The 20,816-nt window shown below is 53.3% G+C and overlaps 1 protein-coding gene across 1 annotated transcript in view; it reads right to left on the reverse strand.

Annotated features, from left to right (window-relative positions):
- Positions 1-5,099, reverse strand: part of LOC128268803 (transcription factor mef2A-like) — a 44,728-nt gene extending 39,629 nt beyond the window's left edge. The window contains exon 1 of the mRNA XM_053006037.1: positions 5,009-5,099. Within this exon, the coding sequence (XP_052861997.1) occupies positions 5,009-5,029 (21 nt within the window). The 5' untranslated portion in view covers positions 5,030-5,099. The remainder of the gene's footprint in view (positions 1-5,008) is intronic.
- Between the last annotated feature and the right edge of the window lie 15,717 nt (positions 5,100-20,816).

The raw sequence follows: 20,816 nt of genomic DNA on the forward strand, positions 1-20,816 counted from the left end.
CTGTTGCTACGCTACGGGGCCACACTTTGCATCTCATGCTTGCCCCACCGGCCACTAATTCCTGTTCTTAATCCCAAAAAGGGGCGAGGGGAGGGCGGTTTGCCCTCTCGAGCAGGGTCCGTGCCGCGTGCGGATCGAGGTTAAGCCGGGGCTCGCAGATTACAAGCTGAAATGAATAACTTACCATTACCGGAGACAAAGCCGAAGAAGCAGAAAAAGAAGTAAAGTACCAGTGCAAACCTCAAATTCTTAAACCGTTCGTCCCCGTGGGTCTGGGAGGCCCAGAGCCCCACCCAGAAGCGCGGCGTGAGATCGCGAAATACGAGGAACGAAAATCTGATCGAGGAATGGCGCCCCCCGGGTGACAGAACAATCGCCGACACCTTCGACAGAGTGATAGAGAAAGAGAGAGAGAGAGACAAGGGCATTAGCAGCTGCCCGTAGTGAAGGACGCAGAGCACGAGGAGGAGCGCACCGTACTTGGGCTGACATTGAAGCCGAGCCGTGTGGAACGAGGAAGTGGCTTTGATTGGAGTTTGACAACGGACCGGACCCGAGGACCGAGGACTTTAACGAGGCCGGACTCGTTTGTTTTGACATTGAATTCAACAAACTGCGGCGTCGGGGTGATTAACAACGGTCTCGATTAATCGATCTCGGCCCTCGGTCAGGAATCTTGAACTCGTCGGCGCGGACGAAGTTTTGGATCTCTGTGTTTTCTTGGAGCCGTGAATTTTTACGCCCCGTATGGGGCACCCCGAAAGGTAAGGCAATTGAACCATAGCAACGGCCTCATGGCAACGGCACTACGGTGATGTGATAAAAACCGCGCGAAACGAAGCAAACAGCATAAGACCGCTGCCGCCGCCACCACCGGGGAAAGTAATTTCACTTGCGTACCACACACACACACGTCTGCAAGTCTGCAGGAGCACACACGCCTGCCTTGGCAATTTGAACTGGCGGACTGTCGGACAGACAGCGGACCATGCCCCGGTGCATATGCTGTCCAGGGGGGCCTACAGCATAAAAAACTCGGCTCGGCGGTTATTGAAAAGCGCACCTGCGAATGCTTGTTTTGACGGGTGGCCACCGCTGTCAGCCGATGTGTCAGCGATCTCTCAGCGAGGTGAAATTTGCATCGCCAAATGCTAATAATGACCAAACCGGACGCCCGAAACATCGAAGCTACCGGAGCAACAGGCAAAGGCGGTCCAACTGTGGAGTGGAGCTTTGATTTCCGAAAACTCCACACACACACCGACCGCCGTGCCGAATTTCGATTGAAGTGGCCCGAGTGAATGTCGCGCACCGCAAACGGCGAGGTTCGTCGCTTGCGGTGTCGGCCAAGTTTTTTGTGCCACGTGGTCCGCGGGTCGCCGGCCCGATTTTTGCTTCCTACTGTGGGAGGGGTGCGCCATTGTAATGCGCAAGGACCCGCCCCGGGTCGGCTTCCGAGCGCCAACAGTAGCGCCCGAAATGATTTGTCATAAAGTTTGTTGCGCTGCGTACCCGCGTAAGGTACCCCTGCACGTAAATGATACGCGAATGGTGTGCCGGGTGGCGGGCGTCCTTTGCACACATTTCGTTACGTTTGACTTTTACGGCGCGCACCGATTTTACCATTTAAAAAATCAAACAACGTACAACGCGAACGCGCGCCGGGCCACGCCGGGTGATGGACAAGGAACAATAAGCGTGCCAACATCGGCATTGTCGGGTGGTGTTAGCGGTTATGGGAAACGCAAAACGGTTATCGCCTTGTAGTCGATTTTTGTTACCCCCCTCTGTGTCAGTCTGGGTGCCACACCACCCAATCGTTACAAGAACCGTATTTTCGATCTTCGATCCGAGCCGGCTACCGATCGCGATCGCGACCACATGTTTTCCGTATTCCGTCGCCGGCTGGCAGGTGCGCTCCGTAATGGCCAGCTAAGTAGGTAAGAACACCTAGACACAAGGCTTCGGGGCCTTTTTTGCGGTGCCGCCGCCCGGTGGCAAAGGTGAGCGCCTCGGTCGCGGTACGGTACCAGCACCGCACCGCAGTGTTTCGAAAGGGCTTGTCCAGGAAACGGCCGTGGATGTGGTTTGTGCGAATCGAATAAACATATAACACCGTATTTATGTTTCCCTTCGCTGACACGGCTTCGGGCGCGCTGGCCGGCTAGGCCATTAGAAGCAACGGGGGTTTAATTGATGTTTTGTATTAAATATGAAATGCGCGAAGAGGCGTTACGAGTGCGGTATTGTGCAACAGGAAGCGAAGGATTTTCAGCACGGCACAGAAATCTAGACGATCGGACAAGACCGGGCGGCACCGTCGGCGAGCATAACACCACGTAATCGGGTCGGTCGGGCGTGATTGAAACGGAAATGAGATTCAATTAGCCGATTCGATGCTTACGGGCGGCCAGCGACACGCGAACCGCTCATAACGGCGGGCACGGGTTCGGGCGCTCCTAATGCTGATGGCGCACACGAAGGATACATTGTACCATTAAATACCTGTTAATACCTTGTTGGTTTGTTACCACAATTATCACGTTCTGAGTGCACCTTAAAGGTCCCTAAAAACACACACACAGCGCTTTTCTAAACAAGTCGGCCACACTCTACACGACACTAGCGCGACTTCAGTATTCTTTGTCTTGAGAACCGCTCGGTGGTTGGCATTCGTGCTGAGCCGGGTAACCAGTTCTGGTACGACGCCATTGCGCCTTGTTTTGGTGTCTCAACTTTTTTGCCCTATGCTACTGTGACCAAAAAATACTCAGCTGAATTAGTTGTCTTCGATTATAGTGGAATTCTTTCCAACCGAACTCCAAACTGTCAAGAAAGGATGCTTTTTGGGTGTTTCGTGATCAGGAACTGAAACGAAGCATGTGCCGAAGGCTATTCCTACGAAGAACGATGTCTTTTCGGACCGTTTCGAAAATGGTTTCCCGATTCCCGATCATTTTTACCCACACCAGTACATCCTCTCAAATGTCAACCACAGTCCGGTGGGTCCGGTCGGTCGGGACGAGTTCCTGGGATCGGCCCGGGAGATGGTCCAGGCAGAGCACGTTGCGCGACCGGATTGGCGCGCAGCTACGCAAAGTGAAAGGCTCGCGTGGGGCCAACAGGATGTGGTCTGGGATGGTGAGTTCAAGGACTGGATGGCCTAGCAGACCGCCCCACGTTCCATTCTCCGACGTCGCTCCGGCTAAGAATGTCTTCTTCTTCTTTGGCGCTACAACCGCTGAGCAGTCTTGGCCTGGCACCAGAGACAATGCTAATCTCTGGATGCTCTTCTGTAACATTTAATTTTTACGGACGGGATTGTTAGCCCCGCGCCAACCCCCCTGTCACGCCGGTATCGGGAATCGAAACCATGGCCGGTTGAGTTACAACCGATCCCGGGATTCGAAACCCAGGCCAGCTGCGTGACAGCGAAGAGCACTACCGACTGCTCTATCAGCGGGGGCCCGGCTAAGAATGACTGCGCAGAAAAGCGTTCGCTGCGTGGCTTACGCAAGCCAAGCGAGGTGCCGTGTCGTGCCCGTTGAACCAACTCCAGCTCCAACGAATTCCGCGCCGGCCGAGAGATGAGTTCCATCTAATCGTGGTGCGCGGACTCCCACAATCTCTCCCGCGCACATTGGCACCCGATTTAGGTCCCGAGCAGGCCGAAGAGATGATAAAAGCTGACCACGACCAAAAACCAAAGCGGCACCCGGACCGACCGAAATACAGATCGTGAGCTGGTAATAAGTTACATAATTCGACGCTCGGTCCTCTCGGAGATGGCTTCACTCGGTCGATAGAGGCCCGTGCCCTGCTGGGCCCGTGCTCCGGGGCTCATCTCATATTTCATCTCTTCCCGGGCCCCCCTCAATTTTCGGAGCCGGTCAGTCGGGGACTAAGGCACCGTCCTAAATCGCGTGTCGTGCTCGGTCCCCGAACTTCGGGCGCACGTCTCACGCATGTGCGACCGACCGTTCGATCGATTGCATAAATCGCAGCGGCAGCGTCTTCTCACATTCCAGCCGGGTGGCGCGGCGGGATGAAAAAGGTCAGCCGGCCGGCCCACACCGGATGGATGCCGAGGGTGCGAAAATGGTAATCGGGAAACGGCCAGTCGAGCATCGCTTGCGCAAGAAAAGTCCGCGTCAGCGGGCGCCACCTTCAATTAGTGGGTCCGCCGCGTTTTCGCAATTCGCGGCCATTGATCTGGCGGATCTCCCGCAACACGCGCAACACGGGAAACAATCTGCGGGTCCAAAGTGCGCGGCAGCCCGTTTCGAGAGATTGATTCGTTGACATTTCTGCCGACGCCCGCATTCCGCCGGCCGTCAGAATCCCGGTTTTGGCGAAAGGTCAGCGAACCGGCCGAGCGAGCCTTCGGGAATCGCTCTGCTCGGCTCACGGGGAGGACTCTAATCTCTTTTCTTTCTGCCGCGGCCCCCGGCGCTCACAAAGCGGGTTTCGTGCAAATGTCTGCCTGGACAAACCGGTTCAACATCCAGGGACTCCCCCAAGAGCGACTGACCATTTACCAGAATGCTTCGAATGCTGTGTTCTGGACGAACCCGGATGTCTGGACTGTGCCCACAGAACCACCAATTGTTCTCCATACAAATGTCAATTTGCGGTGCTCACACATATCGGCGAATCGGCGAATAAAGGCTTCAGAATACATCGTCCCAAGGCCGCATGACCTTTAGCGAGTGTTCTCGTTCGGTGGATTTCACGGTTGGTTCCATATTCTGGAATCCGGAGCTCGGAATCGGTTCAGAAGGTCAGTAGAATGGAGAGGGAACACGCCATACCGTGCGCTTTTCGGGTTGTCCTTTCCAGTCAGTCCGCCGTGGGTGACTTTTTCGCGAAAAGGTTTGCGGCCGCCGAGCACCGGTTCAGGGTTCTGGAGCACATTTGGCCCCCGAAATGGCATTAAACACCGAGAAATATTACACGTTTCCGAAGTGATCGTAAAAGAGTGATCCGGTTTTCTGTGTGACTCGCTTACCTTTTTGCATACGTTGGCCATGAAGCGCCACGGGGCCCGGAGAAGCGGTCCGAGAAGATGATCTCCTTCACGCCGGCGGCTTGACGCTTCGTTCGCTGGTTGGCTTGGGATGGGATGGCGCCTCCTGGCGCGCACCGCTCCTCCGCTCGCTTCACCTTGCTTCACTTCCGGTTCGGCGCGGACGACGCGGACGAACACACGGTGACTTTATTCCGATCGAACACACGACCATTTGCCTGTTTCATGACTGGTCCTGGGCTGGGTCTGGGGTCCAACACCGGAGTTCCGGCGGAGACACCGGCAAGCGGTAAAAATAAACTTTTGCACACGCGACGGAGAGAGAGAGAGCACCACCGGATTTAGTTACGCAAATCGTCGTGATCGCACTTTGGCTGGCTGGAGCAGACAGGAGACTTGGGCGATCATGTAACGACGAACCGTGAATTCCAACTTTTCGGCTTTCGTTCGTCGATTGCTGCGGATATCATAAGTTTAACAATGAACCTTCGAAATGGATACTTTTTTCTGCATTATTGTCCTTGCTGTCCCACACACACACACACACAGATAGTTCGATCCCCACGGCGGGATTGCAATTTTTGCAGCTCCTTCTCCGTGCTGCTTATCTTTACGCTTCACATTCACGATCGCGTTCGTGTCCGCTTACTGGGTTGGTGGATCTTGGATGCTGGTGCCCCCGCCTAAGGTCGCATGCAGTGCGGCCGATGTTATTTGTTCACCCTCCCTCGCGGTGCGTACGGTGCGCAAACGAACGCAAAAAGGCTGCCACACATTTTGATAACACCGACGACCGACTGGCTCCGGCTAACGTATGATCGTGGCGCTTTGGCGCATGATCGGGTACCGGGTGGTAAAGGGTGCGATTACACTTCTCCACCGTCGTCGGTCGCGTCGCGGTGCGCTATGTGCCAACAATCGCCAATCGCGTGGTGCCGTGCGGTGGGGTGAATTGATTTAAATTACGCACGTGCAACGCCCGCTCGCAAGGAGAGCGAGCGACGGCGGAAATGGGTCGAGGCCGGGCAAACGGTGGCCTTTTTCTCCGCCCAACTCTCCCGCTCGATTGCTGACCCAATTGCACCGATGGGAAAAATGGTACCAGCCAAGGACGCAGCCCGTCGGCCAGCCGGCAGAGCGAATGGGGTTCCTGCCCGGTGCGGCCCGGTTGATGTCTTCCGTTGGGTGGCAACGGGCATTAAAATTTACATAATTGCAGTTATAAAATGGTTTGCCCCATTAAAGGTAACCGGAATCGCTGGACCCCGCTGGCCGCGCGCCCATTTCGAAGACCGTTCCTGATTGATCTTCTTTTCCACCTAAAAGCGGTCATCCTATTCGCCAATCTCTGATGCGATCTATCGTTTGACTGCCGTGCCTGATTGGTCTCCACCGGAGCAGGAGTGTTTGCAAGCTGCACGGTTCGCAAAAGGCCCATGCGGTCATGCTCATCATCAATTCAAATGACTTTGCTCGATCACCGGACCACCATTCCGAGGATCTGTGATCATAAGCCACGCAAGGTGGTTCGCATCGCGCCCAGCCACGTTCGGTGGTTGTGGTTGTTGGCAGCAAGATAATTACACGGATACACCGGTGCCGGAGCTGGTCCTGGGCATTCAACAATTGAGCGACGCGCATGTGGTTCTATTTAATTGTTAATTGCTTTGACATTAATACCTTGTTTCGAGCCGAGCCGAGCCAGTGCCGAGGGATCGACGGGTTCTCAGAACGGGTTCTAGACGCGTGGCCTCATCCTAAGTTCCGCGCACAACGAGCGATCGATCGAACTGATTTCAATGTCCCTACCTTACTTTCGATCGCACGGTCTCTCTCTCTCTGTCTCTCTGTCGTGTACCGAATGTAGGGTGGTGACATAAGCGAATGCAAACGTGCGCAAAAAATGACCACCGCACACACCGCCAGAGTGGTGGTGGTGTCACGAGAAATTATAACGGTTCCTGTGTCACCGATTGCGTAATGATTGCGCGCGATCCGCACTTGACGCACGGTGCGGGTGCGCATGTGAGGTTAGGTTTCGAATGACCGAACGAGAGACAGAGAGAGAAGGTGCTCTTTTTTTCGGAAAAGAACCCGCTTGTGGTGGGCAGTTCCTGCTCCACACACGGGTATTGCCTCCCCACCTTTCAGCATGCGGAAATTACCGAACCGACCGGCAATCAATCATATGCAACGTCGAAGACGCTCCGATGATGAGCGGGTCGCCGGTTCCCCCCCCCGGGCCGGCTGTGATGAGTGGCTGACTGTGTGTGCAGATCGTTATCCGCCATACGTTGCGCCATAATTTATTCCCAGTCCTCCCAACCGTCCAAACTGAATCTTCGACGGTTTCTTCAGTCCACCGTGCGCGGGTGATCACAAGGGACACCGCTGATTCGGGGGGCATAAAATCAATCGGATCGAGTGAAGGTGTTCTTCCCGCGTGGCCGATTAACCTGCATAACCTTCCCTGGTCTCATATTGTTCACGAAAATCGTCCTGCTGGCCCCGTGTGAGGCTTATAGCCAATTAACTAATTGAATAAATTTATGAAGCGAATAGCCCCGCGGCCGGCGGTTGACATTTAGCCGGCAATCGGATGAGCGACACCGCGACACCTGATGTGGGTCCGGCTGGGGAACCTGAATTCAAACCATATCTGTGCTCTGCCATTGGGTGGCATTGAGCCCACCGGCGGTGGTCTAAACTTTCATCCACGGCTGGATTGGTGGACCATCGTACGGTCCTTAATCGCGGTGCGTCAAGCTGCGCCCGCGAAGGTTCTGACATTTTCTATCTCCTGCTCCCGATAACCTTTTCCGAACGGACGACGGACGGACGCGTGCCTCAGCCTAGGACGATGGGTGGCCGGTTTTTTTGTGCTCGAGAGGATGACTCGAAATTAATCACGGATTAGCGATTCCGGATTCCGGGGGCCTCGAAATGAAATCATTCTCCGGCGAAGCGAAGCATCCTGGAAGTAGAAGAGGGCAAAAAAGAAACGGATTAGTCACCAACGCTCGAAATGGCAAGAAGCGAAGCGCCCAAACAGAAAAAGTCCCACCCCTACGAAAGGTCGTAAAGACGACACCATAATTGCATCAATATTTGGCATATTTGGCGTCAAGAGGCGGAAATTGCCCGGATCGGGGCAGCAAACAGTGATTCCCGCCCAACCCAGCACGCGCCTCGATCATGTTTGCCCTCCCGTCGAGGCTGACCTCGACTTGTCGACCCTCGGATCTGCGCTGCGAAAATCAATCTTTTCGCTTCCGCAGCCGGCAGTCCGGTTGGTGTTCAGTTTTGCATACTGCGCAATTCGAGCCAGTGCCCCGTCCTCCGGTGGCATCTGCGAGACAGGATTGATGATGGTTCCCAGTTAGAAACGCTCCCTCAGAGATAATGGCACGAGGAATATGTAATCGGGCACATTCCTTGTCCGCTGGTCAGGCGAACGCCACCGTTGCTTTGTACCTGCTGCAGCACCGTGCCCATTAACGGCGGGGTAGGGGAGCGCCCGAACACCGTCCAGCCAGCAGCCATCGGACAGCTTTTTATCGGAGGGCTGAACAGTTGCCATTGATAGGTCAGCCCGGACCCGCAGAGACCCGATACCCGGAGGCTATGATGACATCGGGCACAAAGATGAATGCTTTGCGGTGTTAATAGTTTTCTAATGGCTCCGTGGGGCTGAAGGTTAGCCCCGTCCTTCGTCCCACCTCTGATGCCGTGTTGTTCTACACTGCGCTGGGCAGTTCCGCAACAATCCGGGCTTTTTACCGGTCAACTCCAGCGTTCGGACGCTTTTTGGGGGGTTCGATGTTTCGACAGCACGGAGCGCGCGCGCGTGTTAATTTGGCGACTCGATGTCCCGCCAAGGTGTGAGTACAATTAATACATGGGCTGAAAAGTCCTGGGCCTAAAACGGGGGAAAACGCGGTTTTCTTTAGTTCAAAATTGGCTTTATTCATCAACGTAATCTCCTTCAAGAGATCGTTGCAATTCCTCTTTTGCCTCAAAATAAGCCTCAGTTTCAGGGATAACCTCTTCATCTGAGCGAAATTTCTTACGGATGAGCATTTTTTAAAGATTCTGCGGATAGACAGTAGCCACTGTGAACCCAATCTGGCGAATATGGTGGATGCGGGAGCAATTCGAAGTTCAAATCATATTATTTTGCCATTGTTTTTATTGATTTGTGACACGGTGCGTTGTCTTGATGAAACAAAGTTGGTCTTTTTGCCATATGCAGTCGCTTCTTTACAATTTCGTCTTTCAATCACTCCAGTAACCCTATATAATATTCACTCTTGAATATTACTGACTCCGCAACAGAGTGATGGATCCATGTTTCATCCATTGTCACATATCGATCCAAAAAATTACTGCTGCATTTAAACATGGCCACACACTGCTCAGAATCATCAACACGTTCTTGTTTTTGGTCAACAGTGACGAAAAACGCGGCTCCCACTGTGAACAGAGCTTTCTCATGTTCATGAAATAAATATAAAGCCAACACGTGCAAATAAAACCAACGTTTTGTTGTTCCTTCTGATGAAGCGGAGTCCTTAAAACACTTTTCAAGGCACTGCTTCGCTTGAACGGTATTTTTTCCATCAAAAGGAGTGCAAAATTAAATTACGATTTTGTAATTGTTCGCTTTGAAAATTAAAAAAGTAGCGTCACTCTTTGCACAATCACTCACAAACTTATGAGTCGAATATCATGAAATTTAAACAGATTTCTTTTGCAGGTTATTACCAACTTAAAAAGCGATGAATGCAATGAGACTAGCGCCATTTGTGTGTTAGGCTCGGCACTTTTTAGCCCATGTGTTATGGTAATCAAACTGATCGCCGCCGCTGTTATCGCTGCTCGCGCTGAACAAGGAAACTCTTTGTCACACACCCTAAGCAGAACCTGCAGCAGCTCGCTGGCTTGATTTGCTACCGCAACAGAGCCACCACGAAGAAAGCCATCGGAGAGCCATCTATTTCCAAACAATGGAGAACAACGATTGTATTTGTGCGCGCCAGGTGGCCAAGTTGAAATTTGCGGATTGCGCAGACCACACGTTATCAAATCCAACACGCCGCGCTCATTTCAATGATCAGACTGTCGGCACCGAAAACGGCCCCACCAATTGCCTCACACCCGAGCACCTGATTCGGCGCCAATTACATCCATTTTTATCACCACCCTCCGTTGGCGTCATCATCGGCAATCGGTCGATTGCAGCTGTGGCTGGTCTGTTTTTTTCGCGTTTACGCTTCAAACCGCTTATCTCCGCCGATGGATATTCTGGGCAGCATCTCGTTGGCGAACCAAATTTGAGACAGTAGGTCAACCACACACGCTGGTGGTAATCGATTTGAAACCACTCCGAAACTCCTTCATTCCTTCTGCTGCAACACACACGAGCACGCGAACCGTACGGGGGCCACCATACGAGCATTCTCACCGACACGTGGGTTGGCATGATTTTTCCAAATTCCTCCCTCAATTACCGAGCGACTGATGCAACCCCCGAAGCGACGCCCCGACACCGTCGCCCGCTGATAGAGTGATTATCTTGGCCACCGATAGCGGGTGCAGGCGTGCGCGCACGTCAGGATTGGCCAATCCTGAGAGCGATAAATAATCGACCATAAACACCCATTCGGGGGCGCGGGTTGAGCCATAAAACTATTTCCACCCGGCACCGAATCCATGGCCCGCCCTGGGAGTTCCCAGGGCTCTGGTTGGTTCACCCAACGAGTCATCCAGGAGAAGGAAGCTGAATAGAGCGTCTGTCTGTCTGTCTGTCTGTGAACTGTGTGGTCTGTGTGGTGGCCTCAGCCTGCAGCATGAGGGCACTCATTGGGGGGCGCAGTCACGCGGATTTCCCACGATATCGACACTCGCCCGTGGTGCCGCGGTGAAGACCACATGTTGCATACTTCCACGGCACGGGCTGGTCCGCTGGGAACTGGAGTACCGATATTGCAGTGCACCCGACACCTCCCCGCCCCATACACACAGTGATCATAATTAATTCAAAGCACGTGATTGCACGTTGAGGGCGGTTAAGAACTGCAGTCCCAGCTGCCACCACCGCCACCCGGCCACCGCTGCAGTTCTTTTTATTGTTCTGCCGGTCCGAGAGATACTTTGTACGGGGCCGAGGATTGCATCGTTTCTTTATTATGAGCCCGACCGGTTGCACCTTATAGGAGGTGGCTCTCGCTTGTGTGATTTAACAGCCTCCAGATCGTTTTATTCACCGACGCCACGGTCCCGAACCGGTCGCCTCACTCATTCGTGTGCCCTCCCGGGGTGTCACCAACCGCGTGGTGTCTCGATCTCGATCGGTGAAGGTAACGTATCCTTGGACTGTGGACCTCCAACGGGCGTGTGCGTGTCACCCACCGCTCTAGCGCTTATCAAACGTCTCGCCTGCCTCTTACATGTGTGGTCGTGTCGGTGGTGTTACCGAACGGAAATAATCGCACGCAACGACACGCACGCAATTGACTCACGAGCGGCGAATCACGGCTCGGTTCTGTGGGTCACACGACCAAACTGGCGAACTGGCGGCTCCGAGGAGGCTTGAAGCTCTGTGGTCAGAACCCACACCGTGGTCAGCCGTATCCCGTACGGCGAGCTGACCTTTTGGCCCACTGATGCTCAGCTGATGCTCCGACGGAGGGGGACCGTTCGTGCTGCCAGCTATTAATAGCGAAGCCTCAGCTCTCAGCCTCTGCGCCGGGATTTCTCACGGCAACGGCAAGGTGGCCTCTTCACACTCTGGCCAGCCAGAGATCTTTTTTTTGTGTGTGCGTTTAGAGCCATACACACATGCGCCAAGTGGCGCTGACGACGACGGCGGTGAACAAGAGACATCAACGACAGCGCCACCGACGAACCCCCCTAACAATCCCCGCCGACGGCACTGTTCGTCCTCGTCGCGCGATCGGTGGCTTAGCCGTGGCGCGGGTCGTGGCGCTGAAATCGAAAGTATTAACTCCCGCAAGCCAATTATGCCCCGCGTCCGCGGGCCCGGCCGCGGCGCGTTCGGCGGCACATGGTTTTAAGATTATGTTTTCGGGTTTTGTTTCTTTCCCCTTTTTTTTCTCCATCCGCCAGCCGGCTTCAAAGTTCAACCGACGACAACGACGACGATGATTATGACGGTACTGTCGTCTGAGGAAAGATCTTCCTCAGACCGATCCACCGAGGGGCCGCGGAGAGCGTTTGAAGCGTTTCGTTTAAATGTTAACCGGTTTTGCCCGGGCCATCCGTGGATGATGATGATCATCTCCAGCAGGCAGCAGCAGCAGCAGCGTGTCCAGCACACCGCTTGACGTGCAGCGGATCGATCGGATGGATTAGGCAGCTCAGCTGCTCGATAAGAAAAAGTAAAATAACACTCGATCGATCGAGCGGCACCAAAATTCCGACACGAATATAGTTTCTCCGAAAGGTGTCCTTCATGACGTGCGCGTTCCAAAAATAGTCATCCGGATCGGCGTTTAGTCAGCGGTTTGGTATTCGGAATGCGCGATCGGCAGAAGCACCCGATCGCGCACAATTTATGCAAATCTCTTCGGTGTGTCCGGATGTTCGATGCGATTGTCAAATTGATTCATTATATTTGAATACATCTTTTGTCAGCAATTCCGCTGAACCGTGTGGTTATCATTTTGTGTGACGGTCGGCTGCCAACTCGAGGGCCCAAACCGCACGGGTTCGATCGGTACCGGTTGTGGCGCAGGGGTTAAAGGGTCGTAGCCTTTCCGTTGCCCTATCGATTGCCGGGCTTAACAGATTCCATCGCGCCAGCGCAGTATGAGAGACGAATAAGGAGTATCATCACGCGTTTGACGCAAGTCAAGCCGCGTGATGTAAGATGTGAACGGTGTTGACGAGGGATGCTTTGGGGGCGCCCCCAAAACTCGAGCCCCGAACGGATGAAATTCAATCCCCAGCGCTGGGTTGCATTCGATGCATCCAAAAAGCGCGACGCAAACGCTTGTGCACCTAAACGCCCCTCCGAAGGACGCGAACCAGGCCAGACAAATAACGACAAAGATCGAGCAATCCGTCACATAAATTAGCCCCCTCGGTTTGAAGGTTAACGTGCTTCCTTTGACGATGCATCGGCGAGCTAGTTAGAAATGTCAACAGCCGTCATCATACTTTTTGGCAAATGCCTGCGAGCTGCTCCTGCTCGGCGCCCGAACACAGCCCCCAAATTTGCTCATGCCCAGCCAGCCGTCGACACGTATGCATTTCGTCACACGTCACTTTGCTGTCCGCCGGGGGAACCGGGGAATTTTGTCATTCGGTAAACAGAACCACCCGGCCCCGGGCCCGTAGTGGAGTAGCGGCACTAATATTATGGCGGCATTTCTCGACTCGGTCATAAAATAAGCGTGCCATTTGCCGGTTTCTCATGGTCTAGAAGGGGGGTGGGAGTGCGCCAACGACGGGCGGGAAGTGAAAGGAATGATCTGTGACTAACGAGCCGATTAGTTCTCCTCTTCGCGACCGTGAGGATGTGATCCAGTCACGGCACGGGGTGGTGGCCCGGGACCGGGCATTTTATGTGTGTTTTATGACAGCTTCATATGCCAAAATTACTTTTTTATGTTGACAAGTTGCTGCTTCGCATTCCGAACTTATGCTGAACTCATTTCCGTTCGTCGAAACATTCACATCATCGAAACAATGGAAATGCTTCAATTATTGGCCTAAAGGTGCAAAAGAAACACATCAGAAACCCATCTGGGCAAATATGGAACCTTACGCAACTTGCGCGCCAAGGTCAGTCAGCCTAGCCGCTCTGACCACGGGCCCTAACCTTTCTTTCACCTTTCACAACGACCACGCGGCCTCGAAGGTGCCGCGCGAAGATACGCGAATTGGGCGACGGCCGACTTGACGACAGACAAGACAAAATACTACTTTCACGCGATCGGGACACAATCGAATCCAGAATTCCTGCCGAGCCGACCGACCAATGGCAAGGTCGCCTGGTTTACATCCAGCGCCCCTGGTTACTGTCCGGCCCCCGATACTTAAGAACCCGATCCAGATCACCTCCAGAGGTAAGCCACTTATTTCGGCACTTGAGACCGGAAAACATGAACCCAAAAACGGACAACGCTGCCCCGGGGAGCCTCAGGGATGTTGCGGTAGGACACAATCCGTATCCCACATGAAACACAAGCCAAGCCAAGGGACACACACTAGCGGTCTTCTATGGTGCCCTAATGCCACAGATGCCTCTCTTCGGTGCCGCTCAAATCCGGAGCAAAACCACACCGTACAGCATCCAGTGATCATGCTGCCGTAACCTTATGCAACCAGCTTGCGTCCGCGCTGGCCCGTACCGTTTCGCCTCCGTACCGTGGCTTGTCATATTACCTGTCACGTCGGCTTACAATTTTTCACTAGCGCAGCCTCCAGTAAACACGAACCCGAACCCAGCTGGCTGGCTGGCGCGCGGCGGTGGCGACGGCGGCGGACAGTTTCACTTTGGCGAGCTGGGATTTCCTTATATTTTCCTCAACCTCGAAACCCCGAAACCGACGGCTGACGGCGTTGGCGACCAGTTATGAGCCGGAGACACCGGGGACTCCGTAGCCCAGTCACTCTGCAGGGCCCGTGGGCACCTGCCATGCACCTGATGCAGCTACCCGATGCAGGTGTGAATGAATTGAAGTGTGAGTGGAGAGATGCTTCGTGATCATGCGGCGATGTGTGCAGCATTCGGACACCACAGCCACCACCACTACAGTTTCGTAGTAATCAGCTGCAAAAACCTAAACTCGTCGCTGGTTTTATGTGGCTTTCACTCGTCATGCATTTTTCTCTCCGTCTCTCTCTCTCTCTCTTGTGGCACTTGTTTCGCCATTATGCTCACCTACGTTCGGGCTCTCGGATTCGGATAAAATGCTTCTGGCGCTTTGGCTTTGCAACGCACCTACACTACACTTCCTGCCAACCCGCCCGCCATGGCCAGGGACCTGTGCCACAGCCGACCAGCCGCCGACAGCCAACATCGTTCACATCGCCGCGTAACGTGTAGATCGGTGTAAATCAACCATAAAGAGCGAACGGGTGGGTAATGGAAGGCTACTCCGCCGTTTTTTTTTGCGCGCGAGATTTTATAATCGGAATAAGGGTCGATTGGCAGGGCAGGCAGGCAACCGGGTGATAATTGAAATTATAGCTCTGTCTCCGATCTCATTCCCAGTTACCCCCACGGTTCATTGGGTAAATGAGGTAACCGGACTGCCCAGGACTGTTTTCTTCAAATCGGCACGGAAGGCATCGGCTCATCGGAACGGGTTTATTAAAACTAGTTCAAACATACCATTACAAGAAACGTAAATTAATTCTTATGATCATTCCCTTTTTTGTGTGAGTGTTTAGTAAGCAATATTGCACCAACATCACTAATCACTAATCGGCCCCCCGAGCATCTCGGGTTTCGCCGTGGTCCAAACGGGGCACAACATTAACGTGCCTTTAACGTGCAACATTGACCCCAAAAATAGAGATTTTAAACGCCCCTCCGTGCGCTGTGATCCGTGTAGCACAACAAACGTGTGGTCGTGTGCAGCTCGGCCCACCACACTCTGCTCTATCTCTCTCTCTCTCTATCTAACCGGCGGACTATCTAGACTCCCCTACATTCACCCTGTGTCATCATCTCTCGCGTAGCAGTTATCGGTCGCCTAGGTGCAGCATACAGCATCATTAACAACATAACCGACCCACCGACCGACGGGCCACTGTCGGACCAGCAATGGCAATTGCGGTTGATGAGACAAGCGCCGACGACGATGCCGCAGCCGCCGCGGCGTCGTAAACGCGGCAGGTTGTAAAGCGGATATTTATAGAACGTGGTATTTTTTTTGGGTGTTTCAAGCAGCAGTGAACGGTGAATAAAAAACGGAACGGAACATTTAAATGCAAAAGAAGGTACAACGAAGCCCGTTGCCACGCAGTGGTCGACAGACGACGTACCGAAGCATGATCGATCCGCTTGATGGTGCCGATGCTCAGAACTTGCTAATTTTATCAATAAGGAAGCAACGCTCAAGATTGCGAACAGCTGATAGTGGGGAAGCTTTTAAAAGGTGCGACTTTAAATGGAGTTCGATTTCCGCGTTCTGTGGTTCCGTTCCGGAGTTTGCAATGACATAAACAAGTTTTTGTAAGGGGTTGCATTAGGTTCAGTTTGTATCAACGATCATCGATCTAAATTAAATCAGATATCGTATAAATAGATTAATAACTAATGCTTGGTCCAAACGGCATCAAAAGAATCGTTTCAAAAACACACACGTCAACGATTCTTTTAATCTTTTGTGATAATATTAAGTTTCGTGCAATTCTTGGCTCCGGCACGTGGCGTTACTAATTACCAAGTGCCGATTTTTAGCAACCACTTCCTTTTTGCTCTGCACGGTGTGGTGCGTGTGATGTCCTCCCGGTTGAAGTGCATTCCACTTCAGTTGCCATGGGGCTACCGAATGGCGGGTGCTATTTTCCATCTAACCGACGCGGCGAGCCGTTCTGACTTCGGTCCCGGAACTCGTCAAGTGGCTGCGTAAAACGTGGATTCAGCGTTAATTATTTTCTCTTTTTAATGTCCCGTCGTTTGGTTACTGCGAGCGTGCGCCCGACAACGAAAACACGGCGGCCGCGCTGTTGTCGCGTTGTTCAAGGCGAGACACTGGACCCATACAATGAACGCTGTTCATATGGGGCGACGCAAAATGCCATCCCCCCTCGGGCTGAACGTCGGAATCGTTCCGGGTTCAGTGCGTTATCAGCGATAACGAAGTAAACATCGAGCTCCCGCCGCCGGATGGGATGCGTTACGGTCGCTCGGTCCAACGCATGAGGGTGAGCTGCTCGAATGACGTTCGTAGTGAGGTGAAGCAATCGCAGTAAGTCTGTGTACCGGTGCGAGTCTGTCCACCGCCGGAGAGTCGGAGAGATTCTGTTCCCCCGAAAAGCCCCGGTGCGGCGGTTCGATGGGCGAGTGCGTTAAGTCTTGTTGCTTCTGCTGCGCATCGTGCTATCAGTCCGGTGTTTGTTTTGGAAGGCAAGTCGCCCCGCCCGATTTCGGCCGCACGGCCTTGACATACTCGTGTTCCAATCGTCAAATCGGGAGGTGTCAAATAATCGTTTGATCAATTTGCAGCCTGTGCTGTGTGTTGGTGCCACTGATCGGGCTGCTGGTGTTGTTGTTCGGGATCATCTTTGCGCTGACGGTCGGGCTTGCCTGGCTGGTGGAGAGCCAGGCCGAGCCAACTATAAACCGGATGCTCTACGTGCTGGCAAACAGCACCGTCGGAGGGCCGACGGCTGCCGACGACGAAACTCTCATCGTTGCATGAAGCCGCTCATTGTGTTTATCAGCAACTGATCCCGACCGATAACGCACACACAAACACTCTACTGCCGAATGCCGTCGGGCCATAAGCTGTTAAATGTTCTGTTCCGAGACGGTCTGCAAGAAGAATATCGAGACCGGAGACCGTTCTGGTCGTATAGGTAAGTGCGTGCCGTGTTTTTAGCCAACCAATCACCTTGACACGTCTATTTTAGGTGGAAACCATCCCAATCGCCGAGTGGACTGAGTTCCCAACGCTGGCTGGCCATGCACTTAAAGTGTGATGAGATTATCTAATGCAAAGCAGTTGATTTGGCCAGTGTGGAAGCCATGCCATCGGGGTCGGGAGCTTTTTACGCGCTCAAACAAAGTCTGCTGTGAGAAACTGGTCACTGGTCGTGATCCGATAAGAACACCGCGGCGGGGCAGCCAGGCCACCGAGACGAGACGAGACACCGTGATGAAATTCGTGTACCACCCGCCCGAACCGAAGAAGAAGCCACCGGCGGCCATCGGAGTGATGTGAATTTGTCGCGGTCACGCGGCGGACTGGCGATGGGTCGGGGCGATTAGATTTCTCGATACGCCCAAATTGCTGATTCTTGTCGCCATCTTCTTCATCGACCCAAGCGCCAAGCGTTAGATGGAGGGAGCCAGCAAATATGGGTCATTGGCGCCGAAGGGCCGGACAATTAATATGCAGATTGCAAATCGTAGTGCTACCGTAAGATTGATGACGCGTCGCGGTTCGGGGCCATGGCGCGTCGGCCAAATCGTATGCCCAACACACACAGCTAACCAACTCGGTGGCTCCACAAAACCCCCGAGGGGAAGGCCTTAAAGAGGTCTGTCATTCCGATAAGGATCACACAGAAGCAGTTGAATGTAGCGAGTCCGCTTCAGAAGGGGCTCGATTGAATCGGATCGGATCTTGCACCAGCCACGGTGTGGCCGCACCACGCGCCACATGTAGTCGAACTCGTGTCAAACAGTAATTTCCTCCTTCTGCGCATTCTGCTGTCACTTTCTCGTGCTGTCACACGAAGGCCGCGCCGGCTTGCATCTCTCCGCCGTTACATAAATGGGCACTGCATTTCCAAATGCAACCACAAAATGGTTTAACTGAATCGGAGCTAAACAAACTGTGGACGACTGACTTTGGCGTAACTTGCGCGCGCCCATGCACACGCTCCGTTCGCGTAATGGCTCCGATCGAATTGAGTAGCACGAAACTGCGCCACAGTAAGTATGTGCTGGGGGGTGGAGAAGAAATTAGGAAAACCCCATGAAAAGCCACCGGAGGCTGCCACCGCGCTACGACCCATTTGTAGTCGGTTTCCATCTCCCTCATTATGTATTTTCGATTCGGATTGAAATGGCCGTGTTCCACGGCAGAAAACTCTCACGCCCGTTGTTGGACAAGTGTCCGCACCACCACCCGCCAGTCGGTCGCTACGCAATGCGTGGCCCCCTTTGCCATTAATTTGTGTGCCCCATAATATTTACGCAAATTGGTACTTTCTTTGCGGCGCAACCGAAACCGATGGATTGACATGATTGATCGGTAAATTGGCTGGATGGATATCGTGTTGCTTTTAGTGCGGACGGGCGCGCGCGCACCCTACTCTGCCGTCACCTAGTTTCCGTCACACGCATTTCAATCAGTGGCCGCCAGCGAATCGCATAACCCAAGCCCGGGGGGCCCAAGCCTCCCTTCGAGTTCCGGTGTGGTTTTGTCGCGTCGCAAAATGCATTTTTCGTACGAAACTCACGAAAAGTGCATAAAAGCTTGCTGACGATGCTGGTTCGAGTGATGTGACTGGTACATACCCAGGTAGACACCCAGATGGACTCAATTATCCAATTAAACCGACGACCAATTCGGCAGCCCTTTGACCCGGTTTTCGTTCGGCTCGATCGATCGGAGGGCCAGCGTATCGTAAGGGAAAGTGATAAAATTTACAGCTCATTTACTATTTAAATAAAGTGCCCAACATTTTAAATCGTTTCGAGTTCAGTACGCCGGGCGGTCCTTCAATGCCGATCCGTCACGAATGAGTGGGGTATCATTTGCAGCGACGCCCGCCGTTTCGGGCCGTTTCGTTTTTACATCACAATTACACCCAATTCCACAGTGTCCCACAGAGAGCGAAGGTGAGAGAGAGCAGAGTAAAATCATTTTGAAACGTGTCTTAAATCAGACTCAGCATTTATTTACTTCTGGGTGGCACCACTGTGGGAACACCCCCGTGCGTAGGGGATGCGTTCGACTGGGGTGTCTGAGTGCATGTCGCAATCGGTGTCGTCGTCGTAAAGAATCATCCAGCCACACGGCCAATGCCACAAAGCAAGCGCAAGGAAGCGTAAAAACGAAATGAATCATACCGGGTTCGATTACGGCGCTCGAACTTCAGCGGCCTCGCGCAAAGTGCGTACTTAAAGTTTAATACCAAAACGGCATCATAGCCCACCTCCACGACATACCGTTGCATAAAGACAGGCCATAGGGAGCCCTACTGCTCCTACACACGGCGGCGACGACGAGCGCCATAAGTGTTGCCATTAAAAACCAATTCCTAGAACACAACCAGTGCCGGCAGTGCCCGAACCGAACAATCGTGTCCGTGGCCGTATGATGATGTGGGAACCACGTGAGGTCGCCATGCTGCGTTATGTGATCCTCCCGGTGCTTTGCTCTTTTTATGGATGGAAAGTTTAAAAAATCATTTTGTCAAACGGAAAACAAAAACAAAACAAAGCACGGCCACGGCGTAAAAGAGCTAAACACGTGTGCTTCGGTGCTTCCCACCGTCGGCGGTCGTTAAGCGGCGGTCGTCGGCGGGAGACCTCTGCTAAACAACCTCTCACACACAACCTACATCTTTCGGGAGCTGCACAGCACAGCCGCGCGAGGGGGAAGCTGCCTGAAACGAAGAAGTTGAACGTGTCCACCACGCCGCGGCCAGAGACGAACCGGCGGCAGCTCCAACAGACATGCTCCCGGAGGTTCGCTTCGCGCACAAACTGACAAACAAACATTCGCGTTCGCGGAGGTTGCCGAGAATGAAAATAAAAAAAAACGGCAGAGCCCCGGCAGCTATGGCCGGGCCATAAACTGTCGCGAACGAATTGTCCCAATTGGGATGGTTTGTCGCGGATGGGAGAAAAAAAAGGAAAATAACTGGAACGGGCCCTTGGGGGGCTTCGCTTCGCTGATGAAACGAGCTTTGGCGCAGGAAAAGTGCAATGAAATGTGCACGGTGCACAGCCGTGGCGCACGGTGCAAAGTGAAAGACGACGACACGGTGCCTTCAGAGATTGTATAACATCCTGGAACCCTCTGGGATCCGGCGGGAGATTGGCGTCAAACGGTAGCGTGTGACATGTGAAGCG

The sequence above is a fragment of the Anopheles cruzii genome, chromosome 2 (assembly GCF_943734635.1).
Source record: "Anopheles cruzii chromosome 2, idAnoCruzAS_RS32_06, whole genome shotgun sequence".
In the NCBI taxonomy this organism is placed as follows: domain Eukaryota; kingdom Metazoa; phylum Arthropoda; class Insecta; order Diptera; family Culicidae; genus Anopheles; species Anopheles cruzii.